The sequence below is a fragment of the Octopus sinensis genome, linkage group LG15 (assembly GCF_006345805.1).
Source record: "Octopus sinensis linkage group LG15, ASM634580v1, whole genome shotgun sequence".
Classification (NCBI taxonomy): domain Eukaryota; kingdom Metazoa; phylum Mollusca; class Cephalopoda; order Octopoda; family Octopodidae; genus Octopus; species Octopus sinensis.
In genome coordinates this window covers 42,415,403-42,434,389 of record NC_043011.1, presented here as the reverse complement: position 1 = coordinate 42,434,389, position 18,987 = coordinate 42,415,403, and the positions used below count along the sequence as shown (strand labels likewise).

General features: G+C 36.1%; 1 protein-coding gene across 4 annotated transcripts in view; it reads left to right on the top strand.

The window, feature by feature from the left end:
* LOC115219752 (ral guanine nucleotide dissociation stimulator) overlaps positions 1–18,987 on the top strand; it is a 143,989-nt gene that overhangs the window by 116,238 nt on the left and 8,764 nt on the right. For 3 of the 4 annotated variants that reach the window (XM_036509668.1, XM_029789993.2, XM_036509669.1), the window contains exons 6-14: positions 3,778–3,911; positions 4,293–4,502; positions 5,767–5,870; positions 7,141–7,225; positions 9,063–9,152; positions 9,897–10,138; positions 10,490–10,555; positions 11,960–12,083; positions 18,135–18,290. In XM_036509668.1, the coding sequence (XP_036365561.1) occupies positions 3,778–3,911; positions 4,293–4,502; positions 5,767–5,870; positions 7,141–7,225; positions 9,063–9,152; positions 9,897–10,138; positions 10,490–10,555; positions 11,960–12,083; positions 18,135–18,290 (1,211 nt within the window). The remainder of the gene's footprint in view (positions 1–3,777; positions 3,912–4,292; positions 4,503–5,766; positions 5,871–7,140; positions 7,226–9,062; positions 9,153–9,896; positions 10,139–10,489; positions 10,556–11,959; positions 12,084–18,134; positions 18,291–18,987) is intronic. The other variant, XM_029789994.2, reaches the window with a different exon arrangement.

Below are 18,987 nucleotides of genomic sequence, written 5' to 3'. Positions count from 1 at the left end.
GTATATATATAATGCGTGTATTAAATTTTTAACATGGATATGTCTACACTAATAAGACTATGCCAACACTAATCTATATATACATGTGTGTATATATTAAGTATTAAAACTAAGTTTGATATACAATAGTTAGAGTACCATAACATTTATTAAAACTATCATTACTACTATGAATGTGTTGACACTAACTTGGCCATTATTTCCCCGAGTATACAAAAACCCATACAAATGTGTGTGGTGTGTGTGTGTGTTTATACAGACAAAGAGGGAACCCAGATAGATTTCCCTCATCAAATCATCAATATTGTATACACACTGCACGCATGCGCGCGCACACACACAGGTATACATTTATATAAGTGTGTATGTATGTATATATAGGCACACAACATTTTGCACACTCACATAAACCCTGTAATAGTACCACTTGTGTGTGTGTGTCTGTGTGTATGTATATGTGCATATATTATATATATATATATATATATATATACACACACACATGTATCCAAACAACAACCATTCATTCAGTGCTTTTATGAAATAACTTCGACACACATACACTTACTGATAGATATATATATACGTACACACATACATTCAAACATGCATATATTATACATTCAGATGTGTGTGTGTGTATGTATGCACACATCTAAAGAAGCATACATACACAGTGATCATCATAGAGGCAGTTACAGTGATGGCGTGTGAGTGTGTGTGTGTGTCTGTAGTAAAACAGCTTCCCATTCATAGAAGGCGTGTATATATATGTGTGAGTGTCTGTGCGTCAGTGTTTGTGTTGATACTATCTGACGTAGCAGCGTTTATGAATGACAACCTGTTAATTTAATTACTGATTTCACCCAACACACTTCACCCCTGCCCCATGCACACACACACACATACTCATGTAATACGTGTACACCTACACAGATTTGTGTTTAGTTGCATGTCATGAATGTAAGTAATTTAAGAATTCATGATGTTATTTGTTTACTATAGTCTCTGGGTATAACAAAACCCACATTCTCTTGTCTTTATATAAAGACATGCATATATATATATATATATGTATATATAATAAATGTATATATAATGTATATATAATAAATGTGTATATATATATATGTGTGTGTGTGTGTATATATAATATATATGTGTATATATATATGTATATCCAACCCATTGCTAGTATGGAAAACGGACGTTAAACGAGGATGATGATGATGTGTGTGTATATATATATATATCATCATCATCGTTTAACGTCCGCTTTCCATGCTAGCATATATATATATATGTATATATTATATATGTATATATTATATATGTATATATGTATATATTATATATGTATATATTATATGTATATATAATATATATGTATATATAATATATATGTATATATAATATATATGTATATATAATATACATGTATATATAATATACATGTATATATAATATACATGTATATATAATATACATGTATATATAATATACATGTATATATAATAACATGTATATATAATATACATGTTATATAATATACATGTATATATAATATACATGTATATATAATATACATGTATATAAATATACATGTATATATAATATACATGTATAATATATTTATGTATATATAATATATATGAATATAACATATATATAATATATGTTATAATATATATATATATATATATATATATTATATATATATCTGTATTTGTGTGTCTAATTATTGAAATATAGTTTTGTATGTATTGAGAGGTCTGTCTTTTGTTTATACATCAAATGTGTGTGTCTTTACACACACACACACACACACACACATACACTGCAAATGGTTTTTTTCTATTGTTTCATTTCGCACAAAGAAAAATCTATATTAAGTTGTTTTGACATAACATACACTGTTACATTCATTCACAAATATACAGAGGCATTATATACATACTCAGACACACAGACAGACACACCTACACATCTATAAATGATGGTGATGATGACGATAAAGTACTCATGACATGGACTAAAGCATGTAGTCTATTAATCCCATGTATAATCTGTGTTCATTATTAGTTCCCCCCACACTGCTTTTTTTTCTTTTTTCAGTTAAATTTATGTACAAAATAGTACGACTCATGCAGAAATGCAGTCGCAGTGACAACAATGATGGGGGTGGAGGCAGTGGTGTTGATGATGATGATGATGATGGTTCAGGTGATGGTTATTGCAATAGTAGTGATAATGCTGGTGACGATGATGATTGTGGTGACAATGATGATGATGATGCTGATGATAAATAATATCACACTTCAGTCTTTGAAATATTCCTTCATCTTTATCTTCAAAGGAAAGAATACATACATACACACACACATACATACATACATACACACACACACACATACATACATACATACATGCATGTATATATATATATATGTATACATATATACATATGTATGTATATATATATGTATATATATATGTATGTATATATATATGTATATATATATGTATGTATATATATATGTATATATTTGTATGTATATATATATGTATGTATATATATATGTATATATTTGTATGTATATATATATGTATGTATAATATGTATGTATATATATGTATATATATATACACACACACATATATATTACAACTAAGTTTTAGTAGAGAAAATGTCTTGCCAAAACATCTCGCCCCCTCTTCCCTTCACTCACCCCTTCTTCATAATTCTCTCTCTTCTGTTCCCCCCCCCCCTGACTACTGTCTCTCCTTCTCTCTCAATAGTTACTTTCTTGAAATATTGACCAATTCCATGCATTGGCACATTTCCATTTCTCATCATTATACACGGATACATATAATATATACGCACATGCATACATATATGAGAAAGTGTGTGTGGTGTGTGTGTGTGTGACCAATTCTGAAACCATTTATCTTCTGCAACTCTTAAATTGCTGCTGGCACATGAGAAATTATCTTGTGTGTGATTATATTTGCACAGTTGTGTGTGTGTGTGTGTGTGTGTGTGTGTGTGTATGTTTATGTATAGAACATGTGTACGTGAAATATGTTTTATAACACAATATACATGTGTTGTGTATGTATTATATAGTTCATATGATATAGATAGATCTATTATATCATATAAACTGAATATATACATATATATATATATATATATATTCTCAACTGAAACCGTTTGACAAACTAGAACGTGAAACCCTGAGTAACAGTTTTTGTGATGTCTTTGCAGCTTCATTAATAAAGTATATATATATATATATGTATGTATAATGTATGTATATATATATATATGTATGTGTATATATATATATATATATATGTACACACACACACACACACACACACACACACACACACAGAGGATGGGGGGATTCTTTTCTTAAAGAGAAGGACATCATTCCATCTAGTCTTTGATAGGTCACATAACCAATTCAGGTTACTTTGCTGTTTGGCCATATTAGTAGCTTGAGAGAGGAAATGCACAGGCAAAGAAACGGAGGCCCAGTGGGATGCATTCTGGTGAAGAAGGATAGAACCATGATAAGTGTTACAATAATGATAAAATCGAATTCACTCTCCTTTCAAGGTGATAAAAAAAGAATACTGGGGTTGATGTAATTGAGTACATCCTTCGGATTGGTGCCCCAGCATGGCCATTGTCCAGTGAGTGAAAGCAGTAAAAAAAAATCATACAGATATTGTGTATGTATTAACGTATATCCTGTTTTATTTCAGATATCAAAGTGGAATTCCGATTTTCTATCTGCGATGAAGTTGATCACATGATAGATTCAGAATACCATCCACCTTTGGATTTTTTTGACATCTCAAACCAACGTTTTGCAGAGCAACTCACCTGTAAAGATGCTGTAAGTTCTTTAAACTGATTTCCCTCACATCTCACTCTTCTCAAATCTGTATTCTCTCTCTCTCCCCCCTCTCTCTCCTCCTTTGATTGTATTTGCTTATAGACATATATATACATGTGTGTAGCTGTGCATGTATGTATTTATATTTATCCATGTATATACATAAAATATACACTTGCAGCTTATAATACAATTATATACATTCTATTTGTCGTATTGAGTCCTTTAATTTCTTCTGTATATTTACATATATGTGTGTGTATATACTTATCTATATTTTTCTATCAGTTTGTCTCTGTCACTCTCTGTATCCATCTATGTGTGTATATTACGAACAACAGTTTCAATTGACAAATGATGTTATTTTGTTTCTCTCCACAGTTTTTGTTCCGTAAAGTCATCCCCCACCATTGTCTGGGTGCCGTATGGGCAAGACGAGACCGAAAGAGCGGTCGGGAGCCACCAACTGTCTTAGCTACAATTGAACAATTCAATCGTGTTTCTCTTCGAGTCACAGCAACCATTTTGAAACAGTCAGAGCGAAAGGCTGCACGGGTCCGAGTCATCACGAAATGGATAGAAATTGCTATGGTAATTAATGTGAATTTTACGACATGATTATCTGTTAATTAGTTAGCCTAATCAATGTGAGATACATTGCAATGGATGGCAGTGTTGAGGTTGATGTTATAGATTTTGTTACTGTGAAACCTTTACAAGTTTTCTTTGGCAGCTCAACATTATAACTAAAGAACTTCCACCTCTGAAAATGCTTCAACATTATCACCTCTCCACACTGTCTTTTTCCAGAGACACTGTTTATCTTGGAGTAATTTAATCTATGTCTTTTTTTTTAAAGTTGATTTAAGAGACTCCATATATATAAAGTTAATCCAAACAAGAAAGCACAAAAAAACACAACAACGCGAGGGCGTGGAACAAATATAGTATTATTGGATGCTCAGGAAAGAAGGAGGGTTTAACGTTTTGAGCGGAGCTCTTCTTCGGAAACATAGGAGAAGGAAAAATCCAGAGAAGGGAAGACAGAGGAAAAAAAATCGCCAACGGTACACATGAGGTCACATTTATATATATGGAGTCTCTTAAATCAGCTTTAAAAAAAAAGACATAGATTAAATTATATATATATATATATATATATATATATATACATACATACATATATTTGGTGTGTTGCAAAGGATATTTAACTATTATGTTTTGCTGGTCAAAAGACCATGCAGAGACTCCATGCATGTGTTAGAAATATTTGTTGCTGTACGATATGGAAACGGATGGCAGCAAATGCAGAGTACCCAGAGATAGATTAATTGTTAGATTTGGTGTGGAGAGAACCAAGTCAGCTCCACCCATCCTTGCATGTTATTTTTTTCTTTTACTTGTTTCAGCCATTGGACTGCGACCATGCTGGGGCACTGCCTTGAAGTATTTTCAATCGAATAAATTGACCTTGGTACTTAGCTTTATGTTAAGCTTGATAGTTATTTATTAGTGTCTTTTGCCGAACTACTTAGTTACAGAGTGTGTTGGATCTCTGGTGTTGGACATGTGGAGCTGTATCACAATTTAACATGGTGGCATGAATCTATGGAGTGTGTGTGTGTGTGTGAAAGGTATATTTTTATAGGGCAGTGAAACGATGCATGGCCACTAAAGGGACAAGTTGTGTTTGTATGTGTGTATCAGAAGTGATTTCCATTACATTGATGGCTGAGAATTTGGAGGGATAGAGAAGAAAGATTTGTGTTTTACAGTAAACATTTTGCGTAACTACATGTTAAATTTCTATCTGATGGTGGCATTCATTTAATTTCCATTATGGTTTTATTTTCAGGAACTTCGAGATCTTAAAAATTTTTCCTCCCTCAAAGCCATTATCTCAGGACTTCAAGCACATCCTGTTTATCGACTACGGAAGACCTGGGCCGCTGTCCCAAAGTAAGTTGATGTTTCACTCTTGGGGAATAATTAATTTTACTTCAGATGGTAGACTTGCTAGTTGGCACCAATAGAAATTCCTTGTAAATTCATGTGGAAGTGGAAGACACATTTTCATTTTGAAATGTCCTGAAATTTGAAGGTTCTGAGTAGAAATTAGCCTCATTGGTGGAAATTTGGGAGAGCAGTTTGCATTCTGTTTGGAATGTGGCACCACATTGCAAAAGATTCCTCAACAGAACTGTCACAGACTCTTATTTCTTATGTCATAAAGTTGTGGTTTACTGCTGTTTCTTCTTACACCTTTATTATATTAGTCACCTGATCTGTTGTATTATTTTCTCATTTCAATGTACACACACAGATGGACGGCATGGACTATCATCATCATCATCATCATCATTTAACGTCCATCTTCCATGCTGGCATGGGTTGGACAATTTGACAGGAACTGGCAGATGACTGCACCGAGCTCCACTGCCTTCTGTTTTGGCATGGGTTTATGGCTGGATGCTCCTCCTAGTGCCAACCACTTTACAGAGTGGACTGGGTGTTTTGGCATCAATACTGGTGAGAGCTGGATGCCCTTCCTAGTGTGAAATACTTTACAGAATGTACTGGGTACTCTTTACTTAGCGCCAACAACAGTGAGGTCTGCTTTGGCAGGGTTTTTACTGTTGGAAAACTGTAACTGTATGATATATTATTATTATATATATATATATATATACGTTTTTATGCATATATACATACATATATGTACATACCTACACATATATATATATATACATACATGCATATATGGGTACAGGACATTAAAAAAACGTGAACAAAAAGAAAAACCTCAGCTCATCACAGTCCTTTAACACTGAAGTGTGGGTGATCTTTATCTGCTAGCCAGGAAGTTGTTGGGTGGACATGGTTGAAAGATTTTGAGGACAGTCGCTTTTCCTCTTAAGCTAAACTGTCAACTTCTTCAAATACTGCTTGGAGAGGAAGTTGAGGGTAGACGTTGGGGGAGTTGTTCTTGATGCTTAAGAAAGGTCATCCATGTTGCTGTTTCTCATTTGTTGTTGTTGTTATTGTGGTTGCCATCCTTTTACTCCATGTAAATACTACCCTAACCATCACCACCACCACCACCATTACCATCACACTATTGTTTGATGCTTAGATTTCACCTTTGTACTGCCCCAACATCCTGGGCCATTAGGGCCCAATAAAAGAAATGATCATCATTTATTTATTTATTTATCTATCTATTTCACAGAGAAACTCTTGCCCTCTTTGAAGAATTATCAGAGCTTTGTTCCGAAGAAAACAACCAAATTGCCTCACGGGAAATTCTAATGAAGGTACTAAATAGTTTTTTTTTTAATTTTCTTTTTTTATGACAGTATCTTGTAGCCTTAATTCAATTATACCTCTGATTACATGTCTCTCTCTCTCCCTTCCACAAACTCATACACATGTGCTTGTGTGTGCGTGTGTGTATTATTTATCCCTTGCTCAAACCTGATTAGCGACCATCAAATTCATGACCATCCCATTTTTCATTAAGGTAAACTGTCACCTGTGTCCTTAGGTGAGATTTTGCTGCCATTTCTTTCATTAAAGTGTGGTGTATCCATATCCTTCTTTTCTAATATTCTGGAGAGATTTCGGGTGACCACGTTAAAAGACCAAATTATTGCCCTAGCTTGTGTGTGTGTGTGTTATTGTTGTTCTTGCTTCTCTGTAAGTCAGACCTAATCCAGTAGATCTGTGGGGCAAATGCGTTCCAGATGTGACCATCACATCTCTTTAGAGATATCTTGGATCACTTATTCATCCCCTGTCCTCTCCTCCCTACTCACGTATTTCCTGCATCTATAAGCATTAAGCGTCAAACCGACCAGTCTTGGAGGGCCTGCCAGGTCATGGAGGCTACATGTTCCTCTAGACTCAGTAAATATGAAAGAGAAAAAGATATGATTTGCAAAAGGTGTAGCTGCTCTTTCTAGCAGATCAGGTTGTTGTATAAAGGTTTGAGTTTCTGTATGTGCTAGTTGGCAGATGTATATGTTACTATGTGGGTGTTATTGTGTGTGTGTTGATCCCTATCTGAACCTTTTTACGAGTATATATTTTGGTCACGTATATCATCATCATCATCGTTTAACGTCCATTTTCCATGCTAGCATGGGTTATATATATATATATATATACACATATATACACACTAAGGCAGCGAGCTGGCAGAAACGTTAGCGCGCTGGGCGAAATGCTTAGCGGTATTTCGTTTGTCGTTACTTTCTGAGTTCAAATTCCGCTGTGGTCGACTTTGCCTTTCATCCTTTCGGGTCGATAAATAAAGTACCAGTTTCGCACTGGGGTCGATGTAATCGACTTAATCCCTTTGTCTGTCCTTGTTTGTCCCCTCTATGTTTAGCCCCTTGTGGGTAATAAAGAAATAGGTATTTCGTCTGTCGTTACTTTCTGAGTTCAAATTCCGCCGAGGTCGACTTTGCTTTTCATCCTTTCGGGTCGATAAATAAAGTACCAGTTTCGCACTGGGGTCGATGTAATCGACTTAATCCCTTTGTCTGTCCTTGTTTGTCCCCTCTATGTTTAGCCCCTTGTGGGTAGTAAAGAAATATATACATATATACACACACACACACACACACACATATATATATGTAGGTGTGCTCTCAAGAAATAACCTTGATCAATAAACAGTCACTTTATTTTTTTTTATAGTCTATAATTTAAAATTCTTCTGCAAATATAGTAAAAATATAATGAACACATAGATAGGTTTTTTTATTGGTTGTTTTTTTTTCTGCTTGATCTGTCTTCTGTTTAACAAATGTAAACTTTATTGTGGCAAGTTCTGAATACACATCCATGAAGCTATATAAAGATATATATTCAAATATGTGTATACTGTATACACATACATGCATATTGCTTCACACTCCCTCACATTCATTTATATACACACACACATGTGTATATATATATATATATATATATATATATATATATATAGATGTACAACATACAAATAACACACATATATTTATATATATACATACATATATACATGCATAATATGGCTTTGTATAATATTTGCATCTTGAAATGCAATCCTCTATGATAACTAACATGATTTTTTTCTTTATTTCTTCATATTCTCCTCGTTTGCAGGAAGCAACTGCCAAGTTCCCTGATTTAGAGTGTAGCAACAAGACACTGAAGAAGAAGAACATGTTAAAACGACAGTCTTGGATTGAGAAGGTAAGTGGTTCCTCAGCAGATCACTGAATAGACATAAGGAAATGCCAGATCTTTCCTTTTGAACGGCAGTTTGTAACATAATTTCTAGGTAACTAGAAATATACTGGTAGAATGTGTTTATAAAACATCATTTTCTCTTGGCTTTATTGAGAAAATTCTATAGGTTGTAACATATTTCGTCTAAAATTTCCTGCATTTCTGCAATTTTAACCAATCACTGGCATCCATTTAGGTAAATAACATTCTGTGCATAATGAATATGTCCCTCCTTTAAGAAACAGATTGGGTTTATTTACATTTGTGAAGAAAAAAGATACCCTTCCCCCACCCCTAACCCTGACTAACCCTAACTCTAATCCTAAATCTAAAATAGATTGAAATGCAATAGATCGATACTAGGGTTATAATTATGGGTGACAATTTCATACGACACAGCTATAAAAAACTTAGCGGTGTCGTATGAAATTGTCACCCATAATTATAACCCTAGTATCAATCTATTGCATTTCAACCTATTTTAGATTTAGGATTAGAGTTAGGGTTAGGGGTGGAGGAAGGGTATCTTTTTTCTTCACAAATAGAAATATGGTAACAAAAAGAATTAAAAATTGGACAAAATGATAATAATATGGATGGCTGTTGTATCCCCCCAGTACACCCCTCTCTCTCTCTCTCTCTCATATCACCATTTAGAAATGGTTATGTAAATCTCCTCACTCTCTTCCTTTCTCTTTCAATTTTTAGGGTATCATCCAAGGAACTGTCCCCTATTTGGGTACGTTCTTGACTGACCTCACAATGATGGACACAGCGATGCCTGATGTCACAGAAAACATTCAGATTAACTTTGAGAAAAAACGCAAAGAATTTGAAGTTCTTGCCCAAATCAAACTGCTACAGTTGGCTGCCCAGATTTACCATTTCAAAGACGACACACAGTTTTGGTTATGGTTTGATGCCATCAGAGTGTATGATGAAAATGAAAGGTAAATTTTACCATTTCTCTTTTTCATTTTTACATTTATGTATTATCTGCTTCTTGAGTTTAGAGTGGAATGATAAAGTTCCTTGTATTTAGATAGTTTCCTTTTCATTCTGAGTTCAGACCCCACAGGGGTCAATGTTAATTGCCCATACACCTCCCTTGCAAATTTGTGGTCTGGGACCACAATAATATTTATGCTACCATCACTTCCTTCTTGATACGGTTCACTAGTTCATATGTGGTATTTTCCAGATATAATGTCACTCCCTGTTCATGATTGATACCCGCCTCTTGTGAGGAAACTCTCTGGTAGTATCTAACATCAGCTTCATCAATCTTTAATCTCTTTCAGCCATGATCTGTCTTGTATAATTGAACCTCCAACAGATGAAGTCAAGATTAAAAAGAAATCAGCCAGGTAGGTTGTTGTTTTTACTTGGAAAGGCATTCATGCCACACACCTCCAGTCTCTACTTCTTATTGTGCTCTCTCTTTACATCTAAGCTCTTCAGTTTAGTCAAAAGCAATCATTATCATCATTAATGATATTATTATTATTATTATTATTATTATTCATCGTTTAACGTCCGTTCTCCATGCTAGCATGGGTTGGATGGTTCGACCGGGGATCTGGGAAGCCAGAAGGCTGCACCAGGCTTCAGTCTGATCTGGCGGTGTTTCTACAGCTGGATGCCCTTCCTAACGCCAACCACTCCGTGAGTGTAAATAAAATAATAATAATAATAATAATAATAATAATAATAATAATAAGGGTGAAAAGCAGCAAGCTAGCAGAATCATTAGCAAGCCAGGCCAAATGCTTAGCAGCATTCCATCCCCCTTTATGTTCTGAATTCAAATTCTACCAAGGTCGCCTTTGTCCTTCATCCTTTCGGGGCCAATGAGAAAAGCACCAGTTGAGAACTGAGGGTCAATGTAATTGACTTACCCCTCCCCCAAGATTGCCGGCTTTGTGCTAAAACTTGAAAGCATTATCATCATCATCATCATCACCATGGGTGGAATTGGTAGAGTGACTAACAAAATACCTTGGGGTATTTATTTGCAGCCCTTTCCATTCTGAGTTCATATCCTGCTGAGGTCATCTTTGTCTTTTCATCCTTCTGTAGTCAATAAATTACTAATAAAGTGCTGGAGTTGATATAATCATCCATGGCACGTGCACGCGCACACACACACACACACACCCCTATGATTGATGTCTTTGTGGTATTATCATAAAAGACCTGTGGGCAGCTGAATGGTGCTTGAGTACTGGACAAAATGATGGCAGAGTGCCTGACAAAATTCCTTCTAGTATTTACTATGCCACTTTAAATTCTGTGCTAAAGTGGAAATTCATTACTGCTACTGCTACTACTGTTGCTGCTGCTTCCACAAAAAAAAAAGAAAGTCAGCCAATACATTCTGCAAAATGGTTGGCATTAGGAAGAGTATCCAGTTCTAGAAACCATATCAAAGCAGATGTTGGAGCACGATGCAGTCCTTGAACCCATCAGATCCTGTTAAACCATCCAACTTATGCCAGCATGGGTTGGATGGATATTAAAGACACTACAAGCAGCAGCTTTTTAGCACCATACAGTAGAAGTAAAATCTTGCTCAAACAAGCACTTCATTTAGTTCCAATTCTAGCTAAAGCCATAACAGTAGCCACAGTTCTCGTTCCTATTAGAAAGTGCTACTATGTATGTATGTGTGCGAGTGTATTTTGTGTATGTGTGTTTTCATTCAATTTGTATTAACATATGGGTTTGAATATAATTTAATTTTATATTTTTGTTTTCTTTTGAAACTCCAGTTTGGGTCATAAACCAAGCAAGTGGGACACTGCAAAACTACCTCAGTTTGTGTGCACCCACGACGATGGTCTCAGTGTAACCAGTTTGTCCGATTCACCAGTCTCTGTGTCAACAGGACCCCTTGTAAGTATAAATCAACACCAACTAGTTAAATACATTCCATTCCACAACCGCTCCCAACTTTTCATGAGCAACATGGCATCTGTTTTTTCATGGAATCCCTTCTTACTGCCAACCTACTGCTAGATTTCCTTCCTACTGCCAACCTACTGCTGAAAATCCCACTTCCAGCCTGCTGCTACAATCCTACTGCCAATCTCAGCCACATTAGACTGTACCAACACCTATTTTACAGGTAGATACAATGGTAGTGCGTCGTGATCAAAGTCAGGTTTTTTTTGTTTTCATAATGAAACCCCCAAACAGAAACCAGATCAATATGGTACCCACCCCTTGAGACAGACAAGGTCACCATGACAGGGGATTGAATAAATCTACTGGTTGTGTACAGTACAACTCCACCAATAGAACACTAATTTATACCTGTGGTTAAGTCCACAACTCAAGACTGCTGATTGTTGAGACTGGGTTTACAGGAGACTGTAGCCACCCCCAGAACCTCATAAGATATTTGGATAGACTTGAAACTGCAGCACACAGACAGAACTTGCTCTGAACTCCTCTACATCATTACAGTAGAAACTCTTTTGAGAGTCAGAGCTTCTTCTTTGCACATCATTGTCCCCATCTCTTTTACGCAGATCTCTACTCGGTTTTCAATGCCTGCACATGTTAACCATGTCAGTTTCATCAGTCAGACAAAAAGAGAGGCCTGCTCCATCTACCCCATCCACTGCACAGAATAACTCAGCTAATAGAACATGTTACCCTGCATTTGTGTACATGTTTTTAAATAACTGTTGACCTGTCATTTCTCTTTTTTCAGCTATACTGTTAACCATTGTCTATGTGTCAAGGACCTGCCTATCTGATAACCATTGTCTTATTGTCAACTATTGTCTGTCAATCACCTGTCTACCTGTCAACATATATTGTCAGTCCCCTGTCTGTCTATCAGATATTGTCAATCACTTATGTATCAACTACTGTGTCTCTGTCAGTTAAATGTCTTGTGAATCCCTTATCTCTCCATCAGTCATTATTCATCAAATACCTGATTGTCAACTATTGTCTACCAAAACCCATCTCCATATCCACTGCCTGTCTATGTCAACCATCTGTCAACCACCTGTCAGTCAACCACCCACCTGTCAACCATGTGTTTGTTAGCCATTCTGTATCTGACTGGTTTAGATTTCCCTTGAATGTCTTCCTTGACACAAATGGATTTCAAATAACTGTTAAGATTTCAAAAATACTGAGTTCTCATGGAGATTAGCTGCTGTGCTTTACACTGTTGATGTAATCGCGGTTATTGTTATAGTTGCTGTGGTGGTTGTTGTTGTTGTTATCATAGTTGTTGTCACGTTTGTTGCTTATCTTTTTTGTTAGTTGGTAAGGTTTCAATTTTTTGGAGTATTTTGTTTTTATTAGTTTTCAGTGTACACAACAAGCGCATGTACACACACACACACACACACACACACATATATGTATAAAGAGAATCTTTAATGAGATATCTATCTATTCTATATATACATACATACATACATACATACATACATACATACATATTGGAGTGTTGTTTTTCAACTGTTCATGTTTTAAATTTTGATATATATTTTTCAAATATCTCTGTTTGGTTTGTCTCATCGGTTGAGAATTAAGCAAAATAGTTTTTTTTTTTTTTTTTTCATTTCTGATATTACATTTTTCGAATGGCATATAGTGTTCAAATATTTGCACTGTCTGTCTGTTTGTCTTGCTGTGTCTGTGTGGGTGGAATGAATGTATATGGGTAGGGTGGGGGTGTGCTTGGGTTGTGTGAGAATGAGTGAAAGAAACATTGTTTGACAAATGTGTTGAAAGCTCTATTTGAACTCTGACCTTTACATATGTATATCTGACCTTTATGGACCTCAAGGTGTCTAGTCATTGTCTAGTTTCTCTGTCTATCTATCTCTGTCTGTGTGTGTGTGTGTGTGAAGATAAGGAAGAAGACCAAAGTTGAGAACAAAGAAATTCTCAGCAAGTGTTCAAAGAACATAGTTTCATATACACACATACATACTTAGACACACATGCACACACACACACACACACATATATTGTTTTGTACTTATACTCAATGCATGTGTATTTGTGTTTAGTCTAAATGTGGATATATATATATATATATATATATATATATATATATATTTGTTTCAGTCATTTGACTGCGGCCATGCTGGAGCCGGGACTTATTCTTTCTAAGCCCAGTACTTATTCTATCGGTCTCTTTTGCCGAACCGCTAGGTGACGGGGACGTAAACACACCAGCATCGGTTGTCAAGCAATGCTAGGGGGACAAACACAGACACACACACACACACACACACACACACATACATATATATATATACATATATACGACAGGCTTCTTTCAGTTTCCGTCTACCAAATCCACTCACAAGGCATTGGTCGGCCCGGGGCTATAGCAGAAGACACTTGCCCAAGATGCCACGCAGTGGGACTGAACCCGGAACCATGTGGTTACTTATCACACAGCCACTCCTGCGCCTTATATATATATATATATATATATATATATATATATATATAGTTTTATAAGCCAAGTCTTGTAATATAGTTATATACCCAGATTGTCTGCAAACGAGTCAAATCTGTCTATGTATATACGTTTGTTTTTGTGTATGTATGTTTGTATGTATATGTATGTACATGTGTATGTATATATATGTAATGTATGTATGTGTACATATGCACCATTGTATATCCATGCTGCCACATGTCAAACAAAAACAACAAAAAAAACCCAAAATGAAAACAAACTCAGTTACTGTTTGCTTACCATAGGAAAAATATGTTTAATTCTACACACAAGCAATACAGAAATAGATGTGTGTATGTGTGCGTGTGTGTGTGTAAACAAATCTCTTGTGTGGATTTTTTTTCTTTCTATTAATATTTCTGTTCTTTCCAACTTGTTTTCTCTCATTTTGTCTTTCCACCTGACAGACTACAGACACCTTTTGTAAACAACTGTGTCACCTTAGTATTTCTCACCATTTCAAATAGTTTTATAATACACCTCAATTGTAAAATGCACACTTGTTCTTCACTGTGCCTCTCTCTCTCTCTCCCTCTCCTCTTCTCTCTCTCTCTCACACACACACACAGATGGACATGCTCTGACTAACTTTATATCTGTCTATCTTCTCCCATCAGCATTTTACACTATCTGATTGTATGTCTCTGTCACATTTTAAACCAGAGAACTGTGTCCAATTTTACTGTCAATATCTACTCCCTATCTGTAAGACCAATGACAACTACCTGGTCACCAACGTCCACCGTCTCTTTCACTAGACATGCTGGAGGTTCATATTGCATCTAAGTGTTAGATGTAATAAGCATGGCTGCGGAAGTTTGCTCTGCACCCCTGTGGTTTTGGGTTCATTCCTGCTGCACAGCTCCTTGAGTTCTCATCTTCTATTATAGCCCCAAGCTGACCAATGCCTAGTGGGAGAATTTGGGAGGCAGAAACTGCAAGAAGCTTATTGTATATCTGTGCCGCCAGCACAGAAATGGCACCCGTACCAGTAGCATGAAAAAGGCACCCATTACACTCTCGGAGTGTTTGGTGTTAGGAAGGGCATCCAGCTGTAGAAACCATGCTAAATCAAACTGGAGTCTGGTGTAGCCCCACCAGCTTGCCAGCCCTGGTCAAACCATCTGACCCATGCCAATATGAACACCAGAAGTTAAATAATGATGATGTGCCTGTGAGTGTGTAATATATATATTATTGTAGGGTCTGTAGTCTCATGAGCTGCATGGTAACCCCACTAGTGCTGGTGCTATGGAAAAAATGCACCACCAAGTGCACACTGCTAAGTGGTTGGTGTTAGAAAGGGCATCCAGCTGTAGAAACCATGCCAATGCAACCATTTGACATGATGCAATCCTTGAACTTAGCAGATTCTGCCAACCCATGCAAGCATGGAACATGGGTATTAAATAGTGATGATGAAACAGATTATATAATATATAATCCACATACGTGTGTATGTGTGCATTCATTTTTCTGTACTAGCACCGGTTAGACATTTCCATCATCATCATCATCATCGTTTAATGTCCGTTTTCCATGCTGGGCTGCGTTGGATGGTTTGACTGAGGTCTGGAGAGCCAGCAACTGCACTAGGCTCCACTCTGATCTGGCAATGTTTCTACAGCTGGATGCCCTTCCTAATGCCAACCACTCTGAGAGTGTCATGAGTGCTTTTTACATGCCACCAGCACAGGAACCAGTCAGGTGGTTCTAGCATTGGCCACGTTCGGATGGTGCTTTTTACATGCAACCGGCACAGGAGCCAGTCAGCGGGTACTGGCATCAACCACTTTTGGATGGTGCTTTTTACATGCCACTGGCATGGAAGCCAGTCAGTGGGTACTGGCATCCATAAATGTAAATAGAAATTGTGTGTGCATTCACATATACATGCATACATTCATAGATACATAATATATATATACAATTTGTGTATTATCTATAATTCCAGTATGTATAATTTATGTGTGTGTCAATTTATACAATTGATATATTATATATATGATGTGTGTGTGTGCATGCATGCATTTGAGTATGTGTATTCTGTGTAAATTAAGAAATGGTGACAGGCAAAAATCTTTTGTAAATATAAGTTTTCATTGTATATATTGAGTATTGAAAATTGTTTAATATTGAGGCTTATAAATCCATGAGAAAAATGAGGGGTGGGTTCTAGTCCCACATGTACTAATATCCATTTTTTCTATCATGGGTTTAGATGCCCTAATACTAGACTTCTTTCTATAGTCAATATATACGGTAAAATCTTATAATAATATTTAGAAAAAAGGTATGTATTTAATTTGTGTGTGTGTGTATGTGTGTATGAATCATAAAATCTCTCCCAGCCATAATAATAAATTTGCTGCATGTTGTTTTATTTATAATGAAATAATGAATTTTGGATGTGTTTATATTTTGGAGGGGGAGTTGTATGGTTGGTTGCATTCATAACTGCAAATTGTGTGTATATGCATTAAAATACACACACATGCATGAGGTGTTGCATGCATACGTGTTGGTGCATTCATATGCATTAGTGCATAACATGCATGTGTTGGTGCAAACGTTTGGCTTCTTAAGTAATATCTTCGTTATTGTTTTAGTTGTTGTAGTAATTAAGATGCAGGCATGCACTAAAGCACTCTTTTATTAAACTACAGAAGCAGCAGGGGAGGGGTGTTCTTTTTTTTTTGTTGCAGGTGTTGTTACTTTTGTTGCAGGTGCACATTGCACACATTGGTGCAATTTATGCTGCAACAGGAAAATTCATATTGCTGTTGTTGTTGTTGTTGTTGTTGCTTGTTGTTGATAAGATGGTGCAGAGTGTTGAAAGAAAAGATTTAGGTTAGACACAGAATACTGCATGGGTGGGTGGATGGATGGGTAGATGGGGGGTTGCAGAAATGGGAGAACTTAGCAAAAATAACACCGGAACCAGATTAACTGTGTCTCAAAGACATAAACAGAATATTCCATAGACAGGATGGAACCAAAGGGGGAGAGTAGAGGGTCAAGTAGAGGAATGATGGGGGGGAGGTGAGCTGAGAAAAGGAAAAAGTGGTTCTTCTTGAGCTTGTAATCAATGTTTGTAATTAATTGCTGTTGTGGTTCAAAATTGTATTGTAGCAATGGTAGTAGTAGCAGCAGCAGCAGTTGCTGTAATAGTAGTAGTAGTAGTAGTTGTTGTTGTTCTTGTTGTTGTTGCAGAGATGTGTCGTTTCAGAAAGAATCTTATTTGAAGCTTTTTAGATCATGGAAAAAAGTGAGATTGGTCAAGTGGTATGTGGTGTTGTTTCAAAGGAACTGGTTCTCCACCCGATCCTCCACCCGACCCTCTGTGGACATCCTTCCACCACGCACCTCCACCCCACCACCACCACCACAACCACTGACTATGGATCAAGTTGACGTTTTGTTTTTGAACCTGTAATTTTTAGGTTGGCTTGAGTTGCCTTAACAGTGATCTGGAGATGAGGACACCAGTGAAAAACGAAGCCATCAAGTACAGTGCATGCTTCCCCCTTGTTGTATCACTGCTGCCAACCAAAGTGGCCAATGGAAGCCCCGTGCCTCAAAACCCTGCCGTCGCAAAGGTAGTTATCTCCCTTCTTTGGAGTGATCCACACAGTTGATGTCTCAATGTTGTCATTGTCGAGTGCCAACACTTGTGTGTGTGTGTGTGTGTGTGTGTGTTTGTTTGTGATTTTGAATGTGTGGATACAAGTACAAGTGTGAGGCAAAATGATCAGGTATCAAGGTATCACTCTGCACATAATGGTTTTGGTAAACACGGGTTCAAATTCTGCTTCAGGCATTCTTTTCTTTTCTTCTTTTTTTTTTTCTCTTTTGACCAAGACACTAAACTCTGTGTTATATATATATATATATATATATATATATATACAGATAATGTATGTGTAATAAATATACATATATACAACATGGCTTTACAGGATTTCTTGGGATGATTTAACATCAGCTTATTTTGCAATTAGATGTGGATATCTAGATTTAAATAGAAGAGAAAATAAGAAGTTTGTGATGGTTATTCCGCTCCAAAAAACTATTAGCAACATCATTAGCATTGATGTGAAGTGACTTCTGTCGGGAATTGAAACCAGCTCGCCAAATACTCACCTTCTACTAACAATATTGCTTTCATACTAACAATACTGTATTGCTAATATACTAACACTCTCAACAAACTGAGAATTGCTAACGATTATTAATTTTTGCTAATGATTATTAACGGATATACAGAACATGCAGATGACACATTCTTTTTGTTTT